Raw genomic sequence first — 16,490 nt, forward strand, 5'->3', positions numbered from 1 at the left:
GAGGCACGATAAACTGACCTTAAATGGGCTATCTTCTGTGACCTACTATACAGAGGCACAGTCAACTAATCTAAGAAGGGTGGCGAAAGCCAAACACACTCCGGCTAGGCTTGTAAATGCCCTAGGGCACATAGCCTAGTATCAACCTATGAACCTATAAGGACATAGTACAGTTGCATAAAATCTTAGCCTAACAGTAGATGTCCTTCTCTTCACTGTTGCAGTACAGTATTCTCTCTTTCCTTCTTCCCGCTCTTTCTTAGCTCTTATCCCTGTGCTTTTGTTGCCCTCCTGGCCAAAGGGCCCTTTCAACCTCTTTCCTTCTGTCCTTTTACCTTCTGGATGTCATTGTTTTCCTTTGTCACTGAGGGTATTCTTTTCCTACTGGGGCAATTCAGTTGAGTGCTTGTATCCGTACATCAAGTTTATGCCCCATGTCTTACTCGGGGAGCATACATGTGTTGTACATAGCCTATAATATTTAAAGGCTTTGGCATACTGGCTGGATATTGGGCTATCCTTGGCAGGAAATCCCTTAAATAAAGAATACTGTAACCCTGAAGAGAGGGACATCTACTGTTATGGTAAGATTTTACACAATTGATCTTTTCTGAAGTTAGTAGGGTTGGTTGAGATTGAGAAATAGCCTTGAGATTATATGTGGGGGTTTGGTGAAAAGTTTGAGTGAGAGGGGATGATGTCTCAGGAGAAAGCTATGTGAATTAGTGATTCTAATAGGAGGTTGGCTCTCATATGTGCTGGGAGTCATTTAGCTTTGGTTAGAGTTAGACTTTAGTGTTCATTTATTGGGGGAGTTAGTGATGAACCGGCATATTTCATTGGAGATTGGTTTGAATCTAGACAGAAGGATGAAGTGACAGGTACAGAGTTTTCAACTCAAGATTTCTGATTCAGACTCCAAGGAGAGTTCAGTTTCTGACTATTTCTAGAATGTGCCAGTGTTTTCGGTGGGAGCATACTGAGGGTTCTCATTCCCTCAGAAAGTACTATATTCTGTTACAGAAATAATTTCTGGAAACTGCACCCATTCCTCCATTTCTGTCAGCTTTGGATGACGTGTGCATGTGTTTGTAGTGCCTGCAGTTTTCTAAACAGCCAGCCAGCTCTAAAGAGGCAAGTTCCTCAGTCGTTTAAGTTTTTATATACGCTTCCCAAATCTGATCTAGCAGCTATAGCTTTAACTAATCTCTCTGCTGCTAACACTTAATTCCAATGGTACTCTTTCTGATAAGTATGGGGAAAATGTGTATGCTTCTGCAACTTTGATTTTCAGAGTTTTGTATTGTTAAAATTTGTTCTGACTAGTTGTGAAAGTATGAGGGACATTTTATCTGCAATTTCTTGTTGTGAGGAAAAATCTTTTTAAATTAATTTCTACTCCTGTTCAAGTCACTACTCATTGTTTACAGACTGTGTGTATATAACTCTGTTGATACTTCTTCCAGGGCTATGGCTGCCATTGGTACTGTTTTGAGGATGTTTGCTGACTGCATTCAGATTATTATAAAAATGAAATTTTAAATTCTCATTTGGCTAGAGATGTAATTGATGGCCCCTCTTCTACAGTGTGATGAAAGAAGTAAGGTGATACAGGGACTCTTAAGATTTTTCATCCCTGCTTTTCCAAGTTTTCCAAGAGATTCTCTAACTGCTCATCCAGTTTTGGTAAGAAACAAAATACAGGTAAACAGACATGTAAAAAGAAATGGCTAGGTTTGTTCCAAGAAGAATTTTGGAAACTCCCAAAACTAAGGACAGTCCAATAGGTCAGAATGACTATTTAAGAGACTTTATTCCCTCCATTCATAGGTTCATAGGTAGGTACTAGGCTGTCGGCCCTGGGGCCTATACAAGCCCAGCCAAAAAGGTACCCTGGCTTTTGCCACCCAAGAAAATTATTTTCCTGTGCCACTGTTGAGCAGAGCCACAGAGGTGATCAACTCTGTCCAACCCTTTTATTTTTTCTTCCAGAAAGTTTGAATCTCCACTTTTGTCTTCCACAATAGATAATTTCATTTGTCAAGGTTAAAGAAAAGCAATGGTAGGAAATTCCTCCTTTCCAGGGAGTAATTCCTCATCCTCCAGCCCAGTCTCTTTTGTTTCCCCCTGTCCTACATCACACACTGTCCGAGGGAGTAGTAGCAGCAGTTCTCCCTTCCCAGGTGGGAAAGAGATTTTATTCATTGATGTTTTTAGTGGCAAAGAAAGAAAGAAAATGCTTTGAGAACAGGTCTGGGGCTTTCTTTCTTAACCTGTTTGTGATGGTGCTCAAATTTAAAATATGGCACTTCGCAACATGTTACCTCTTCTCTTTCAAGTTTCCTTGTAACAAGTTTAAACGATGCTTATTAACATATTCCAATTCATCTAGACTTCAGATGTTTTTTTAAGGTTTTGTCTGTGTGAATCACATTATCAGTTACCTGCCTTAACTTTTGGATTATCCACTGCCTCAAGAGTCTTCACAAAGTGTCTCAAGTTATAGCTCATTGTAGGCTACAGGGTATCTACGTTTTTCCATATTTAGATGGCTTTGCTATCTTTTTGGGAGTCTTTTTAAAAAAGTGTCAGGCATGTCTCTGTTGGGTGAGAAACCTCTTACAGAAACTGGGATTCCAAGAGAATATTCAAAAGTCTTTCTTGACTCCTCCTCACAAAGTTGTGTTTCAGGGATGTCAGCCAGACATTGCAGTTCAAAGAGATTTTCTTCCACAGGGAAAAATAGATCTATATCTAGATCTATTTCTACAGTTTTCCACTCAGACTTTGGTCACTGCAAGGGAATATTTCAGGATTTTGGGTCTTGTGGCTTTTGCAAGGGAATAGTTCAGTATTTTGGGTCTTGTGGGTTCTATGATTCTCATGATACCGCTGGTAAGATTCCACATAAGAAAAATACATTTGTATCCCAAGTCTCTTTGGTCCCAGCACCAGCAGCCCTTGTCTTTTCAGATACTGGTGCTGGGGTTTGTCAAATGGGAAATCCCTTGCTGGAGACAACAGATAAATCCTAAATACAGATCTTCCCTTCTGCCTCCCTGTTCCAAAGCCGTCAGTCACCACAGATGCCTCGGACTTTGCTTGGGCAGCAGTTTCAGAAGAGATAAGATTGTAAGGTTTGTAGGACACCCAAGTATAGACACAAACACACAAATATAAAAGAGATGCTTACCCTAATTAAGACACACTACTCTCAGAATCAACTTTGATCCCCGGACCTCTTCAAGTTGTTATGGACAGTATCGCAGCATGTGGTACATCAACAACCAAGAGGGATCCAGATCATGCCCTGTATGCAGACTAGCCACGTTAGCTTGGAATATAGCTTTGCAGCATAATCTCTTTCTACAGGCATCCTACATTCTATCAGAGTCTGGCAGACAAGCTGAGTAGGACAAGGGCAGACTCTCATGAATGGAAACTAAAACAAGGGGTTTTCCAAGATTTAATCCTTCTGTAGGAAGTTCTTCAAGTTAGACCACTTTGCCTCTTCTCTGAACAATCAGCAAGCAAGATTCTTTCCAGGGCTTCGTGCAAGAAGGCCTTGAAGGACAGATGCCTTTTCTTTTCCGCATACAGGGATGTTCCTGTATGCTTTTCTACTCTTTCCACTAAAGTTCAGGGTACTTCTGAAGATTCAGATTGAATCCCCTGAGATCATTGACTACTCCTTTCTGACCCAGTCAACCCTTCCTTTGGAAATGGCCAGGAACAATTACCACACACTTCCTCACAGACTGGATCCACTCACAGAAGAACAAGGGTGTTTGGTGTTGGGGCATTTCAAACAACTTCAGTTGACTGCACTTGTTTACTGAGGATGTGCAGGTGGTACTAATGGGGACAAAAAAGTCCTCTCTTAAAAAATGTTATATTAGCAAATGAAAACATTTTTCTAGTTGGTGCCAACAACATAACCAGTACCCATTCAGGGCTAGTTGTTCTCTGGTTTTACAGTATTTGTGAGTTATTATCATATGGCCTTTCTTACTTCTCTGTCTAGGTTCATTTATCCAGCTTTTCAGCATGTCTGTCTATGGATCCTCCTAGTTCAATGCATTCTTAAGTCAAAATGTTTTTGAAAGAAGTTTTGTATAAGAGGCCTCCAAAAAAAACTGGTGGCCCCTTCTTGGGATCTTAATTATATTTCAGAGAAAGCAGCACGTGTTCCATTTGAACTAGTTAACCTGGCTGATTTGATGTTCTTAACATAGAAAATAGTTTTGCTGATAGCTGTGACCTCTGCAAGAAAGGTATCTGGATTGCAAGTTCTTAGCACAGGCTGAGCCTGAAATTGGTCAGTACTGATCAGTGCACTAATTAAAAAAAATGTTTTGCCAACCCTCCCCAGGGCCAAGGATTTCTTTGAGAATTAATTTTTTATGCCTACAGTGGTATCCACATTTACTTTAAGCAAAACTATCCAGCTCCATATTTTCTTTCTTTAACCTAAAATTAAGGGAAAAAGGATAATCTATATCTTGGATGTCCACAGACAATTCAGGTACTGTCTTTACAGAACTAAATCTTTCATATCTTGGTTTAATTGTTCATTTCTTGTGAATGTAAAAAGGAGCAACCAGTGTCAACGCAGACCATTTCCAAGTGGTTGTCTGAGGCTGTTACCTTGTGGTTATACCCACCACAACAAAACTATTGTATGCAGGGTAAAGGCCCACTCTACCAGGGCCTTGGCTTAATTTATGGCATTTTGGAAAGGGTTGAATTCTAGAAATAGTCTAGAAGCTGCTTACTTGGTCCTCTGTAACTACTTTTACAAAACACTTATAAGCTTGATTCCTTCTCTAGGTCCAGATAAAGCTTTGCTAGGACCATTCTTCACTGACTCCCAGAATCTTCTCCTTTCCACTTCCTAAATCTAGTTAGTTAGGGTAATCTACCCTTATAGTTAAGGCTATGCTGCAGTGATCAGTATGTTAAACATAGTACAGCTGTGTAAGTGAACTTATAGATGTTTGAATGGCTACTGCTTCAGAAGCTGATCCCTCCTATCCATCTCCCTTGGTTTTTTGGTGTGTCATTTATGCCAGGATATGCTTATTTATTTTTGTTCTTCTTAGCATTGCATGTAGAACAGAGTAAAATTGCAGATGTTCATCGTGTTTCACTGTTGCAGTCATTACACTTCGGTTATCCTGTTGGCAGGCTACCCGCAGTCGGCCCGAGTTCTAAAGTCTAGGTCCGGTGTCGGTTGCTGTCGCTTCTTCCCTGCCGTCAGTGCGCCAGGGGTATAAAAGATGCAACTGACGCCATTTTCTTCAGTCTTTCTTGCCGTGCAGTGCCCGAAGTAGAAGCAGTTCGCAAGTGCCGGTCGGCCGACTCCTGAGATTTTTGATATAGAGTTTCAGAACCGAAGTCTTCAATAAAGCTAAGTACCGCGTTGGGGAAACTTTTTCTTGCTCCAGACCGATGTCAGTTAACAATTGTATTTCTTGTGGGAAGCAAATACCTCATAAGGACTTTCACTCTTACTGTATTCCTTGCCTAGGCCCTGACCACGACGTTACTAGTTGTCGGTTTTGTGCTAGATTCAACAAACACACTATTAAACGTCGGTTTGATTTTGCATTACATTACTTTGGCTGAAGGTTTAACTATATAATGCCGTTGGAACAACAGACTGCCGGAATTCATAAAAAACGGAAAGACAAGGAAAAGGACAGGCATCCGAGGTCCAAAACCGACGAAGCCTCTTCTAGGCCAGTCGTCGGTTCTCAGTGAGGCTCTTTCGCAGCCCCTGACACCCGCTACCTCAGAGCCACAGGCTGTATCCAACTCCCACGTGGAGACAACTAGGCCTCTGGATACTCAAGGTATTGGGCCTATGGAAAATATTCCCTCAGATGGGTCCGGAGCCGCTGAGCGGGCATCGGCTTCTGAGGGTGTTTTCAGACCTTCACAGCTTACTATTAAATTCTCTGCAGCAGCCAAAGTACAGTCAAAGACACCATTAAAGACAAAGAAACAAGTACAGCATTCTCCTGGACAGTCAACCATGCCAAAGAAACAGATGCTTAAAGTGGCCGAAGACTTAATTACTTTGATCAGGGGTTCCCATCCCCCTCCTGATAAAAGGGCTAGGCAAGACACTGACTATGATTCCTCTGACCAGGTTTCTATTTCCTCTGATTCCTCTTCAGATCATGGCTGTTCTCTTCCTCTGATTCCTCTTCAGATCAGGGCTGTTCTCTTCCTCCCTATGAGGACTCTGATGCTGAAGAATCTATGCCTTCGGCCTCTCCTCCTGAGGATTACGCTTTTGGGGAAACTCTGCACACCATGAGGGAACATTTCCATTGGGAGAGCCAGGATTATTCAGAATCCAAGAAAAGGCTCAGAGATTTTCTTTTACTGCCTCAACACAGGCCCCTGTCTATCCCCCATGTGCTTGATATAGTTGATGATGTTTTCTCTGAATCCAGTCTGTCTCCTGATTCTTTACCCCCTGCACCAGTCAAGCCAGACAGGTATTACAGGGTCCCTGACTCTCATAAATTTCTTTATAGAAGCCCTGCTGCTGGCCCTGAAACAATTTCTCAGGGTCTCAAAGGGGTTAAGGCTTCCTCTGCTAAAAACCCTATTCCCTCTGATAGGGATTCTAGAGTTCTGGATAGATGGGGGATAAAGTTTACACCTCTGCTACTTTAGCTGTAAGGGCTTTAAACTGCCAGTTTCACATGCTTAAATATCAACAGTACCTCATGTATTTGTTAAAACAGAAAATGCTTACAAATTCAGAGAATCCTGACAATAAGGAAATGCAGGAATTATTGCATGCAGCTGAACAAGTGGGAAAGCATACTCTGCAGTGTGGTTTTGATTCATTATTAGACTGAGGCTTCTTGCAGAGCCGCAGTTACAGGCTCTGTCATTCGAAGGCACGCTTGGTTGAAGGAACAAAATTTACCTGACCATGTTAAAGTAAAATTATTGGATGCTCCATTACAGCATGATACTTTGGTGTTAAGGCAGAAGAGGTGTTAAAGAAAATGGAGGATAAATCAAATCTATGCAGACAGTAAAGGATTTCTTACAGGTTCAACCACCTAGGTTTAGTAGAAACCTGGCCTTCAAAACATTGGTCCTTTCAGGTGTCAAGTCAGGCTACAAAGAGGCAGATTCAGACGCCCAAGAGACAGATCTCAGCCACAAGGCCCCTACAGACCTAAACAGTGAGGTGCTTCTGCCCCCAAAGGAGGAGAAGACAAAACAGAACCTTATAGGAAACAGTCCCAATGACCTTCCTCTAAAAAGGCCAAGCACTTACCTTTTGGCAGCACCACTAGGGGGAAAGCTAGCACTTTTCGCACAAAATTGGCACATAATCACCCAGGACAAATGGGTACTGAATATAGTTTCTCAGGGTTACAGGTTCCACTTTCACACCCTTCCAAAATCAAAAGGTATGCCAGACCTGCCACAAAACCAATGGGCAGAGGCACAAAAGGAAATTGCTGCTCTCATGGACATGGGAGCTATTCAAAGAGTACCACAGCAAGAACAGGGACAAGGATTTTACTCAAGACTCTTCCTAGTTCCCAGAAAGGACAAAGCCTGGAGACCAATACTGGACTTGTCAATCTTAAATACTTTCCTGGATGTTCCAAAATTCAAAATGTTAACACTGCAGCAACTTGTACCCATGCTGGGCAAGAAGGCTTGGCTAGTTACTTTGGACCTCGAGGAGGCATACCTGCATGTCCCAATCAGACAATCTTGCAGAAGATACCTCAGATTCATAGCTGGCTCAATGCATTACCAATTCTCTGCACTGCCCTTTGGCTTATCTACTGCGTCCAGGGTCTTCACAAAATGCCTGGCACCAGTAATTGCATTTTGCAGACAAAGAGGAATTCAGATATATCCCTACTTGGATGACTGCCTTATTCAAGCAGAGAGCAAGGACATTCTACTAAAGCATCTGGCTTTTGTAAAAAGATTATTAATTTGCCTATGGTACACAGTAAACGAAAATAAATCAAAACTCGTGCCCTCTCAAGAGATAATATTCCTGGGTGCAAGCTTAAATAAAACTGCCCAGGTGGCTTATCTCACGCCAGACAAACAAAGGCAACTGACTCATTACTTTCAAATGATGGCAACAAAGACCCAGCTCCCTGCAAGAAAAATTCTGCAGGCCCTGGGCTTCATGACTTCCTGCATTCTACTAATTCCATATGCAAGACTGCATTTGAGGAAACTACAATGTTATCTAAAAAGTGTTTGGACTCAACATTGTCACAGCCTGGAAACAATAGTAACTATAATTCCCTGTCTACAACAGGAGTTTCGATGGTGGTCCAGGCATGTCACCACAACAATGGACAGCCCTTCACCTTACCCACAGCCAGGCAGACAATAACAGTGGATGCATCGGATTATGCCTGGGGGGGGCACACATGGCAGGAAAATGTATTCAGGGCACTTGGGCAAAGGAACAAATGCATATTCACTTCAATCAAAAAGAGATGCTAGCTGTACAGAATGCCCTGACAGCCTTCAAGGATCTACTACATCCAGAACAACTATTGCTAAAGACGGACACCACCACAGTTATGTGGTACATAAACAAGCAAGGGGGCACACATTCCTACCCCCTCTGCAGGCAAGCCATGACTCTGTGGAGTACAGCACTGACCTATCAAGTACATCTGCAGGCACAATTCCTGCCAGGAAAGAAAAATACACTGGCAGACGAACTAAGCAGAAATCTCATGGATCCTCATGAATGGAAACTAAATCCACAGGTCTTCAACAAGGAAATGGGGACGCCCAGACATAGATCTTTTTGCCTCCCCTCACAACTGCCAACTACAGAAATTCTGCACAAGAACTTATCACTCACAAGCATGGAAAGTGGATGCTCTTTCATTCAGCTGGAAAACCCTGACAGTTTATGCCTTCCCTCCACTGCCTCTTCTTCCCAAGGTACTCCTAAAAGTCAGACAAGAGAAGCCAAAAATGATCCTGATTGCCCCAGACTGGCCACGCCAGCACTGGTACCCAATCCCAAAGAGCTTGTCTTGAGGCCCCAGCCTGGACTTTACCTCAAATTCCTCATCTTCTGATTCAACAAAACAATCAGATTCTACACAGTCAACTCAGAACCTTAAATCTGGCTACATGGCAGATAATATAGCCACTCAGACCACACCTCTTTCTAAAGCTGTTATGGATGTCATTTTAGAAGCCAGGAGGCCCAGCACTAGGAAATCTTATGCAGAAAAATGGAAGAGATTCTGTGCTTGGAACCAGGCACAAGGACTCAAACCACTTGTTCCAAATATACCTCAGATTTTACAATACGTAACTGAGATGCTGGACAAAGGCCTATCCTTTTCATCTATTAAAATCCATGCCTCTGCCATTTCAGCTCATTACAATACGGAACCTCCTATTTTTTCACATCCACTACTAAGGCAGTACCTCAGAGGGGCAAGAAACATAAGACCCCCAAGGAGAGCACCAATAACTATATGGGACCTCAATTTTGTATTAGAAATGCTCACACTGCCTCTTTCTGGGCCAGCCAACACAGCTGATATAAAATTCTTATCATGGAAAACTGCTCTGCTCCTAGCAATAACTTCAGCAAGAAGAGTCTCAGAGTTACAGGCATTAATGGCTGTGGAACCTTTCATCATTTTTCATCAGGACAGGGTCTCTCTAAGGGCAAACCCAACAGTTATGCCAAAGGTGGTTTCCAGTGTGTCTCTTAACCAAACCATTCATTTGCCAACTTTCTATCCAAATCCCCAGAATAAAGGGGAGAGACTTCTCCACACTTTGGATATACACAGACAGCTACGATTCTACTTGGACAAAACAAAAGCCTTCAGAAAAACTGAGCAACTGTTTGTAGCTTATGCTGCTGGATCACAAGGAAAGCCTATCTCAAAGCAGACAATTTCAGAATGGATAGGACACTGCATTCGCTTCTGCTATGCACAACATGGCAAATCAGTGCCTAAGGGCATAAGGCCACATTCTACCTGAGCAGCAGCCACTTCAGCAGCCTTTCTCAGAGGAGTACCAACCAAAGACATTTTAGAAGCTGCAACCTGGAGTTCACTGCACACTTTCACTAAGCACTACCACTTACCTCTCTACTCTAAATCCAGAGCAGGCTTTGCCACTGCAGTTCTGCAGGGCCTGGTAGCCTCTCCTAATCCTATTTAGGCCCAGCCACCCAACCTCAACTTTGAGATTCAACCCAAGTGTAATGACTGCAACAGTGAAACACAATGAACATAGTACAGTTGTGTACCTACCATAAATGTAGATGTTTGAGTGTATTCACTGTTTTCGTAGTCCAATAGACTGGCTGGTTGTATCGCTGTCCAAGCTACGTGAACCACTTTCTGTTTTGTATCTTTGACCGGAGTGTGGTTTCTGTTGGTTCACTGTTGCAGTCCAGGTTACCCACCCACTATCCCCCTTTTTCATTGCTGGGGACTTTCTGTACTTCTCAACTCTCTACAACCTATGTGATGTATTTGCTTGTAGATGAAGGAAATGTTATTTTGATACATGCATATTTTTTGACATAATTTTTTCCAGCCTTTCCTTTTTGGGGGCAGCTGACATCTGGGGCAAAAAAAACTGAAGAAAATGGCGTAGGTTGCATCTTTTATACCCCTGGTGCACTGACGTCAGGGAAGAAGCGACAGCAACCAACACCGGACCTAGACTTTGGAACTCGTGCCGACTGCGGGTAGCCTGCCAGCAGGATAACCCAAGTGTAATGACTGCAACAGTGAATACACTCAAACATCTACATTTATGATAGGTACACAACTGTACTTTTCTGGTTGATTTTTTTTGGAAGGGCAATGGATTTAATCTCCCATTCTTCCATATGCTACTGGGCTTTGGGAATATCAGTGCATGTATTTGCTGTCACCTTGATGTTGTCGAATATCAAGCAGTTGGGATGGAAAAAGGTAGAGAGTTAGAAAGACATAGGATATAATAACTCCCCAGTTCAGGTCTCATTATCATCATTTGCACAGCTCTATCCACCAGTGATAGAAGTTAGTGATATAGGTGTTTGACATGAGTCTGTATCACTACATCGAACTGTCACTTCAACGAACAGCATTTCATTGAATTCCCCTCATGTGGAGGGCTGCCCCTCCCACACCCTCTGTTAATTATATATACCAACGCTGAGATCGCACTACAGTGGGAAAAGGGCAAATTTATCGAGACTCCCTGTACTGTGATCTCTTTATGAACAGTTCAACAAATGGCACGTTCGATGTGGGTGCACTGAAAATGCCATTCGCAGAACTGATGTTTTGCTGAACTGATAGGAAGGGTATGTCAAACGGGTCCCCAAGGTAAGAGCTAAAAAAGGAGCAAGCCAACTTCCCTTATTTGCTGGATGACAGTGTTTCTTTTAGATACAGTGGGTTAGGCCTTGTTCACCTGGTTAGGGTGTGAATTGTTTGGGATTATTGGTAGTTTGGATGAGCCAGTGTTTTAGTCTATGCTTTGTTTCCTTATTTCAAACTCTGTCTTATACAGTGGCAGATCTGTTTCAGACAGCTGCTTTTGTTACTGTGGCAGTATTGCTTGCATTCATGTCATAGCAGTGATCAGTTAATTATGTTCATTCTTGGAACACATGATACCTGAGCAGGTTTCTTTAGCATGCCTTTTACTGTCCTCAAAACAAGGACTGACATTGGGAAGATGTGTCAGCAGCATCTCTGTTAGAAGTTTGTTATATATATATATATATATATATATATATATATATATATATATATATATATATATGTGTGTGTGTGTGTGTATATATATATATATATATATATATATATATATATGTATACACACACACACACACACACATATGATGGCACTGTTGTTTACAATATAAATGTCATGTCAGTATTTCAGTGAAGGATCTCTACAGAACTGGTGAGTAACTAAAATCATAGTTTGTCATGAGTCTGTGTTCATCTATGCAGCTAAGAGACTGAGACTCCACTTTGAATTTCATGATTTGTGGTGTGTGTTATTGTTAGGAAATTGTTCTGTAGTGCGAACATACATACATTAACTCATTTCCGACATTTTTCCTCATTTGTTCTACAGCCATATGAGGGCTTGCGACCCCAGGATCTGCGAAGACTGAAGGATATGCTGATTGTGGAGACAGCAGATATGCTACAGGCACCACTTTTCACTGCAGAAGCCCTACTTCGAGCAAATGGTAATGCATAAAACCCCAGCTTATTTATTTAGTAACCAAGTAAGTGGATGGATCCAGAGACGCTTTTCAGCCACAGTCCTGGCCAGTGACACTCATAAACTGATGTTACATGAAGGAAATGTTTGCATTCATATTTGCAGCAGCAATTAAAAATTGGATTTAAACACAGAGCACTTCACATCATGGTAGATTATCAGAGAGAAGGCAATCATAAAGCAGTGTAATTCAGCAAAATAGTAAAAATCAGAATGGTTTTAATGTAGTTACATTTAATAACCTATTCCTGTGATTAGGAGGCATTTAAGTACAAGTGTATGGGAAATCAGTGTAGTGAGGAGGTAATGTGAATACAAAGATAAAATACACAAAAGAAGGGAACGCAGCCTTTTTGGAATGCTCATGGAAGAGAGAATAGTCATTCAGAATCTCAGCAGTAACTGTATGTCATGATTATAAGACTGGATGTGTAGTTTGGGTTTAAATAACACAAGTTGTATGATTTTCACTAATGTCGGAGAGAAGAATGTTGTATATACAAGGGTAGCCTTGGCAAGTAGTCACACACCAGCCACTAGATCAATAGTTTTAAACTGAAATGGCTCAAGATTGACATTCACACACATATACAAAGCATTCATTCACATTCAGTTATTCATATATTCAGACTTACACACATGCTCACACACAGCAAAAGCAGCAGCACTGATTACCTTGTACTTCCTGGATGTTGCATATAACAGGCGTTTCAAACCTCATGTAGGAAGGTAAAAATCTCTTGGTCTATGAAACAATTCATGTTCTGACAGAAACCTGGTTCAAGGCTCAAGAGAGCACCCCAGCACTGCCAGGTTACAATTCATATCATACCTTCCGGCCTCAGTTACCGGATCGCAGTACAAAGGGCAGAGGTGTATCCATATTCATTAAGGATACCCATATCTCCAGGTTAGTAGCGCAGCATGATGCCCCAGAGAACATCCATGCGCAACTATCAGCAGGCAAAACCACATTTCAAGTCGTAGCCAGTTATAGATCGCCCACCATGTCCCAAGATGCTCACTCTGCATTCCTTGAGACATTGGAAAATATAAAGGTCCTACCCAACACCATAATCTTGGGTGATTTCAACTACCCTGGTATAGACTGGGCGAACTACCAATGTTTCAACTCCTATGCTCAGCAATTCATAGAATTTATAAATTCAAATACCCTTGAACAACTAGTATGTTCCCCCACTAGAGGGGACAACATATTGGATTTAATCATCACAAATATGGGCACCCACTGTACCACACCCATTATCACTCCCTCCTTGGTCAGATCTGACCACAAACTGATAACCCTGGACATCCTCACCCCTCCACCTCCCCCAGTCAAAAAAAAAACATAGTCAAAAACCCTTCCAAAGCAAACTTCAAAGTACTTGCATCCGAAGTGGAAAGCTTCACTATTCCCTTGCAGAAGGATAATGATATCCAGGATGTGGAATCCTACACCATGGCACTCTATATGCATCTTCAGTATTGCATGGACCGTGCTATCCCAAATAAAACCAAGACTCCTTCCTCAAGCAAGAAGAAACCAGTCTGGTGGACCCCGGCCATAAGCAAACTTTACAATAAAAGGAGGAGACTTATACAAAAAAAGGCCAAATCTCAAGTAGAAAAATCATCCCTGATCAGCATTAGTAAGAAACTGAGGGCCCTCATCAAGTCAACTAAAGCTAATTTTGAAAAGAAAGTTGCCAAGGATAACCATAAGGCCTTCTATGGCTACATCAAAAACCTAAATGGCAATGCTCAGGTCTGTTCTGAGCTAGTACAAAATGGAACAAAATACAGTGACCCTTCTGACATTGCCAACATCTTGGCTGACAGGTTCAGTGCAAATTTCTCCCCCCACTCACCACCTACAGGGCCTATTACCATTCCAGGGGATTGTGTAAGTCCAATTATTACTGATACGTTGGTTAACAAGGCTCTATCTAAAGCTAAAACACTGCCTCCATGGGACCAGATGGTGTCCCAGGCTGTGTCATACACGAGCTCCAAAAGGAATTAACCCCGCATCTTAATACCCTGTTCATTCTCAGCCTCTCCACAGGATATGTGCCCAGAGAATGGTGCACGGCAACGGTGGTCCCACTACACAAGGGTGGGGCCACAACTGACCCTGGGAACTACCGACCAATAAGCCTGACCAGTCTGATCTGTAAGGCTATGGAGCGAATCATTATGGAACTCATAAATGGAGAGATTGGGAACCTCCAGTCGCTGGACCCCACACAGTTCGGCTTCATCAAGGGCAGATCATGCCTCCTGAACCTGGTGGATTTCTTTGAGACAGTTACTCAGGCTATAGATAAGGGAAAGGAGGTACACACAGCTTACCTTGACCTTGCTAAAGCTTTTGACACCATTCCCCATTTGGGTATTATTGATAAGCTCACCAACCTGGGCATAAACCCTTACGTCACAAGATGGATCACAAACTGGCTCTCAGACAGATCCCATAAAGTAAGAGTAGCGGGATCTATGTCCTAATCCAGACCAGTAACGAGTGGTGTACCTCAGGGCTCTGTCCTAGGGCCCCTCCTGTTTGGCATATACTTCTCAGAAGTACAGGCAAGCACGGAAGGGCTGTGGCTGACTAAGTTTGCAGACAACTGCAAACTGGGTGCTATAATAGAGTCTCCGGCCGACATGGAGATCCTCCAGAAAGGCCTAAATGAGACTGATGCATGGTGTCAAAGCCATGGTCTCAAGCTAAATGCAAATAAATGCGTAGTAATCCCCTTTGGAAAAAACAGAGTACCCGCAAACTACAACATAGGAGGTAATCCCCTGAAATCTGAAGAAGAAATAAGGGATCTAGGGACCCAAGTAGATAGCCAGCTTTTGTTTGATGGCCATGTTGCCAAAGTGGTTAGAAAATCCTTCTATGTGACCCATCTGATCATGAAAGGGTTTGCATCAAGATCTAAGGATTTAATGGTGCCCCTCTACTCTTTCCTCATCAGACCCATTATTGAGTACAATGCACCAATTGGAATGTACCTGGCTAGACATCTCCAGCAGCTGGAGAGACCACAGAGGTACCTAACCAGGGGAATTACAGGCCTCAAACAGTTGCCCTATGCAGCACGATTGCAAAAGCTAAGACTGTTCTCTGTTGCATACCGCTTTCTCAGAGGCAATCTCTGTCTAACGTACAGAGCCATGTCCAACCCAGAATTGTTGAACATGCTCCATCTTAGCAAAACCAAATCTACTCGAGCTACACGCTCTAGGGATATAAACCTCAACACAACAATGAATAGAACATGCTGGAGGGATAGATTCCCTTCGCAGAGACTTCCTTACTATGGAACAGGGTCCCGATCTACATAAGACAGAGCCCCTCACTATCACTCTTCAAGAGGAACCTTGATGAGTGGATGGGTAACAGAAAGTTCACACCAGGGATCACACCAACAGCACTACTAGATAGGGGCCAAGGGTACTAGCTGCTAGTACAAGGGTCTAGGGAACTACTAAAGGGGCGGTGAATACTGCACAACGTGGCTGGGCTAATATATGCCTTCAGGCAGATAGCTCAGTACCAACCTATGAACTTAGGTAATTTGCATCTTGTATAGACATGTGGAAATTACTTGGTATTTGTAACACTGCACAGTACTGGGTACAGCTGTGTGGCAGACACATTCACTCTGCTACTTCCTAAAGCTGAAAAACAGACCAGTAGCAGATGCATTTAGAATGTAAGCTCTGCTATTGGTCTGTTATTTGCTCTCAACCAAGACAGTGAGAGAGAGCAGCAGCTAAAGACAATCTGAACCAGAGAGACAATAATTTGTCATTGCAAGTACCGATGAGTTGCATATAGCCCACTGAACCAGAGTTTGAGACCACTGCACTATACCAAAGGCAGATTTCCTGAGAGTAAGGGTACTTTGATTCAGTGATCCATACATCAGGAAGTTAGTTTTTACTATGCATTTGTGATTTTAAAAGGGAATAAATCACAGTTGTATTTTTTTTTATTGAGTTAGATACTGAAATGCACCAGTTGGGCCTTTTCTACCACAACCTAGTGCCACTACTCAAGAAATAAACAGTATATAACAAAATCAAACGTGCATAATAAATGTATGATGGACTGGTATGATGTACTGTTTTGTAAAATATAATGACTGTGAAAATGAAAAGTAGATGACTTGTGTAAA

The 16,490-nt window shown here is 42.3% G+C and overlaps 1 protein-coding gene across 1 annotated transcript in view; it reads left to right on the forward strand.

Annotated features, from left to right (window-relative positions):
- ANKIB1 (ankyrin repeat and IBR domain containing 1) overlaps window positions 1–16,490 on the forward strand; it is a 2,275,843-nt gene that overhangs the window by 1,312,697 nt on the left and 946,656 nt on the right. Inside the window, 1 exon segment of the mRNA XM_044067672.1 lies at window positions 12,148–12,265. Within this exon segment, the coding sequence (XP_043923607.1) occupies window positions 12,148–12,265 (118 nt within the window).

The sequence above is a fragment of the Protopterus annectens genome, chromosome 3.part1 (assembly GCF_019279795.1).
Source record: "Protopterus annectens isolate FY-2018-M chromosome 3.part1, PAN1.0, whole genome shotgun sequence".
NCBI lineage: Eukaryota > Metazoa > Chordata > Ceratodontiformes > Protopteridae > Protopterus > Protopterus annectens.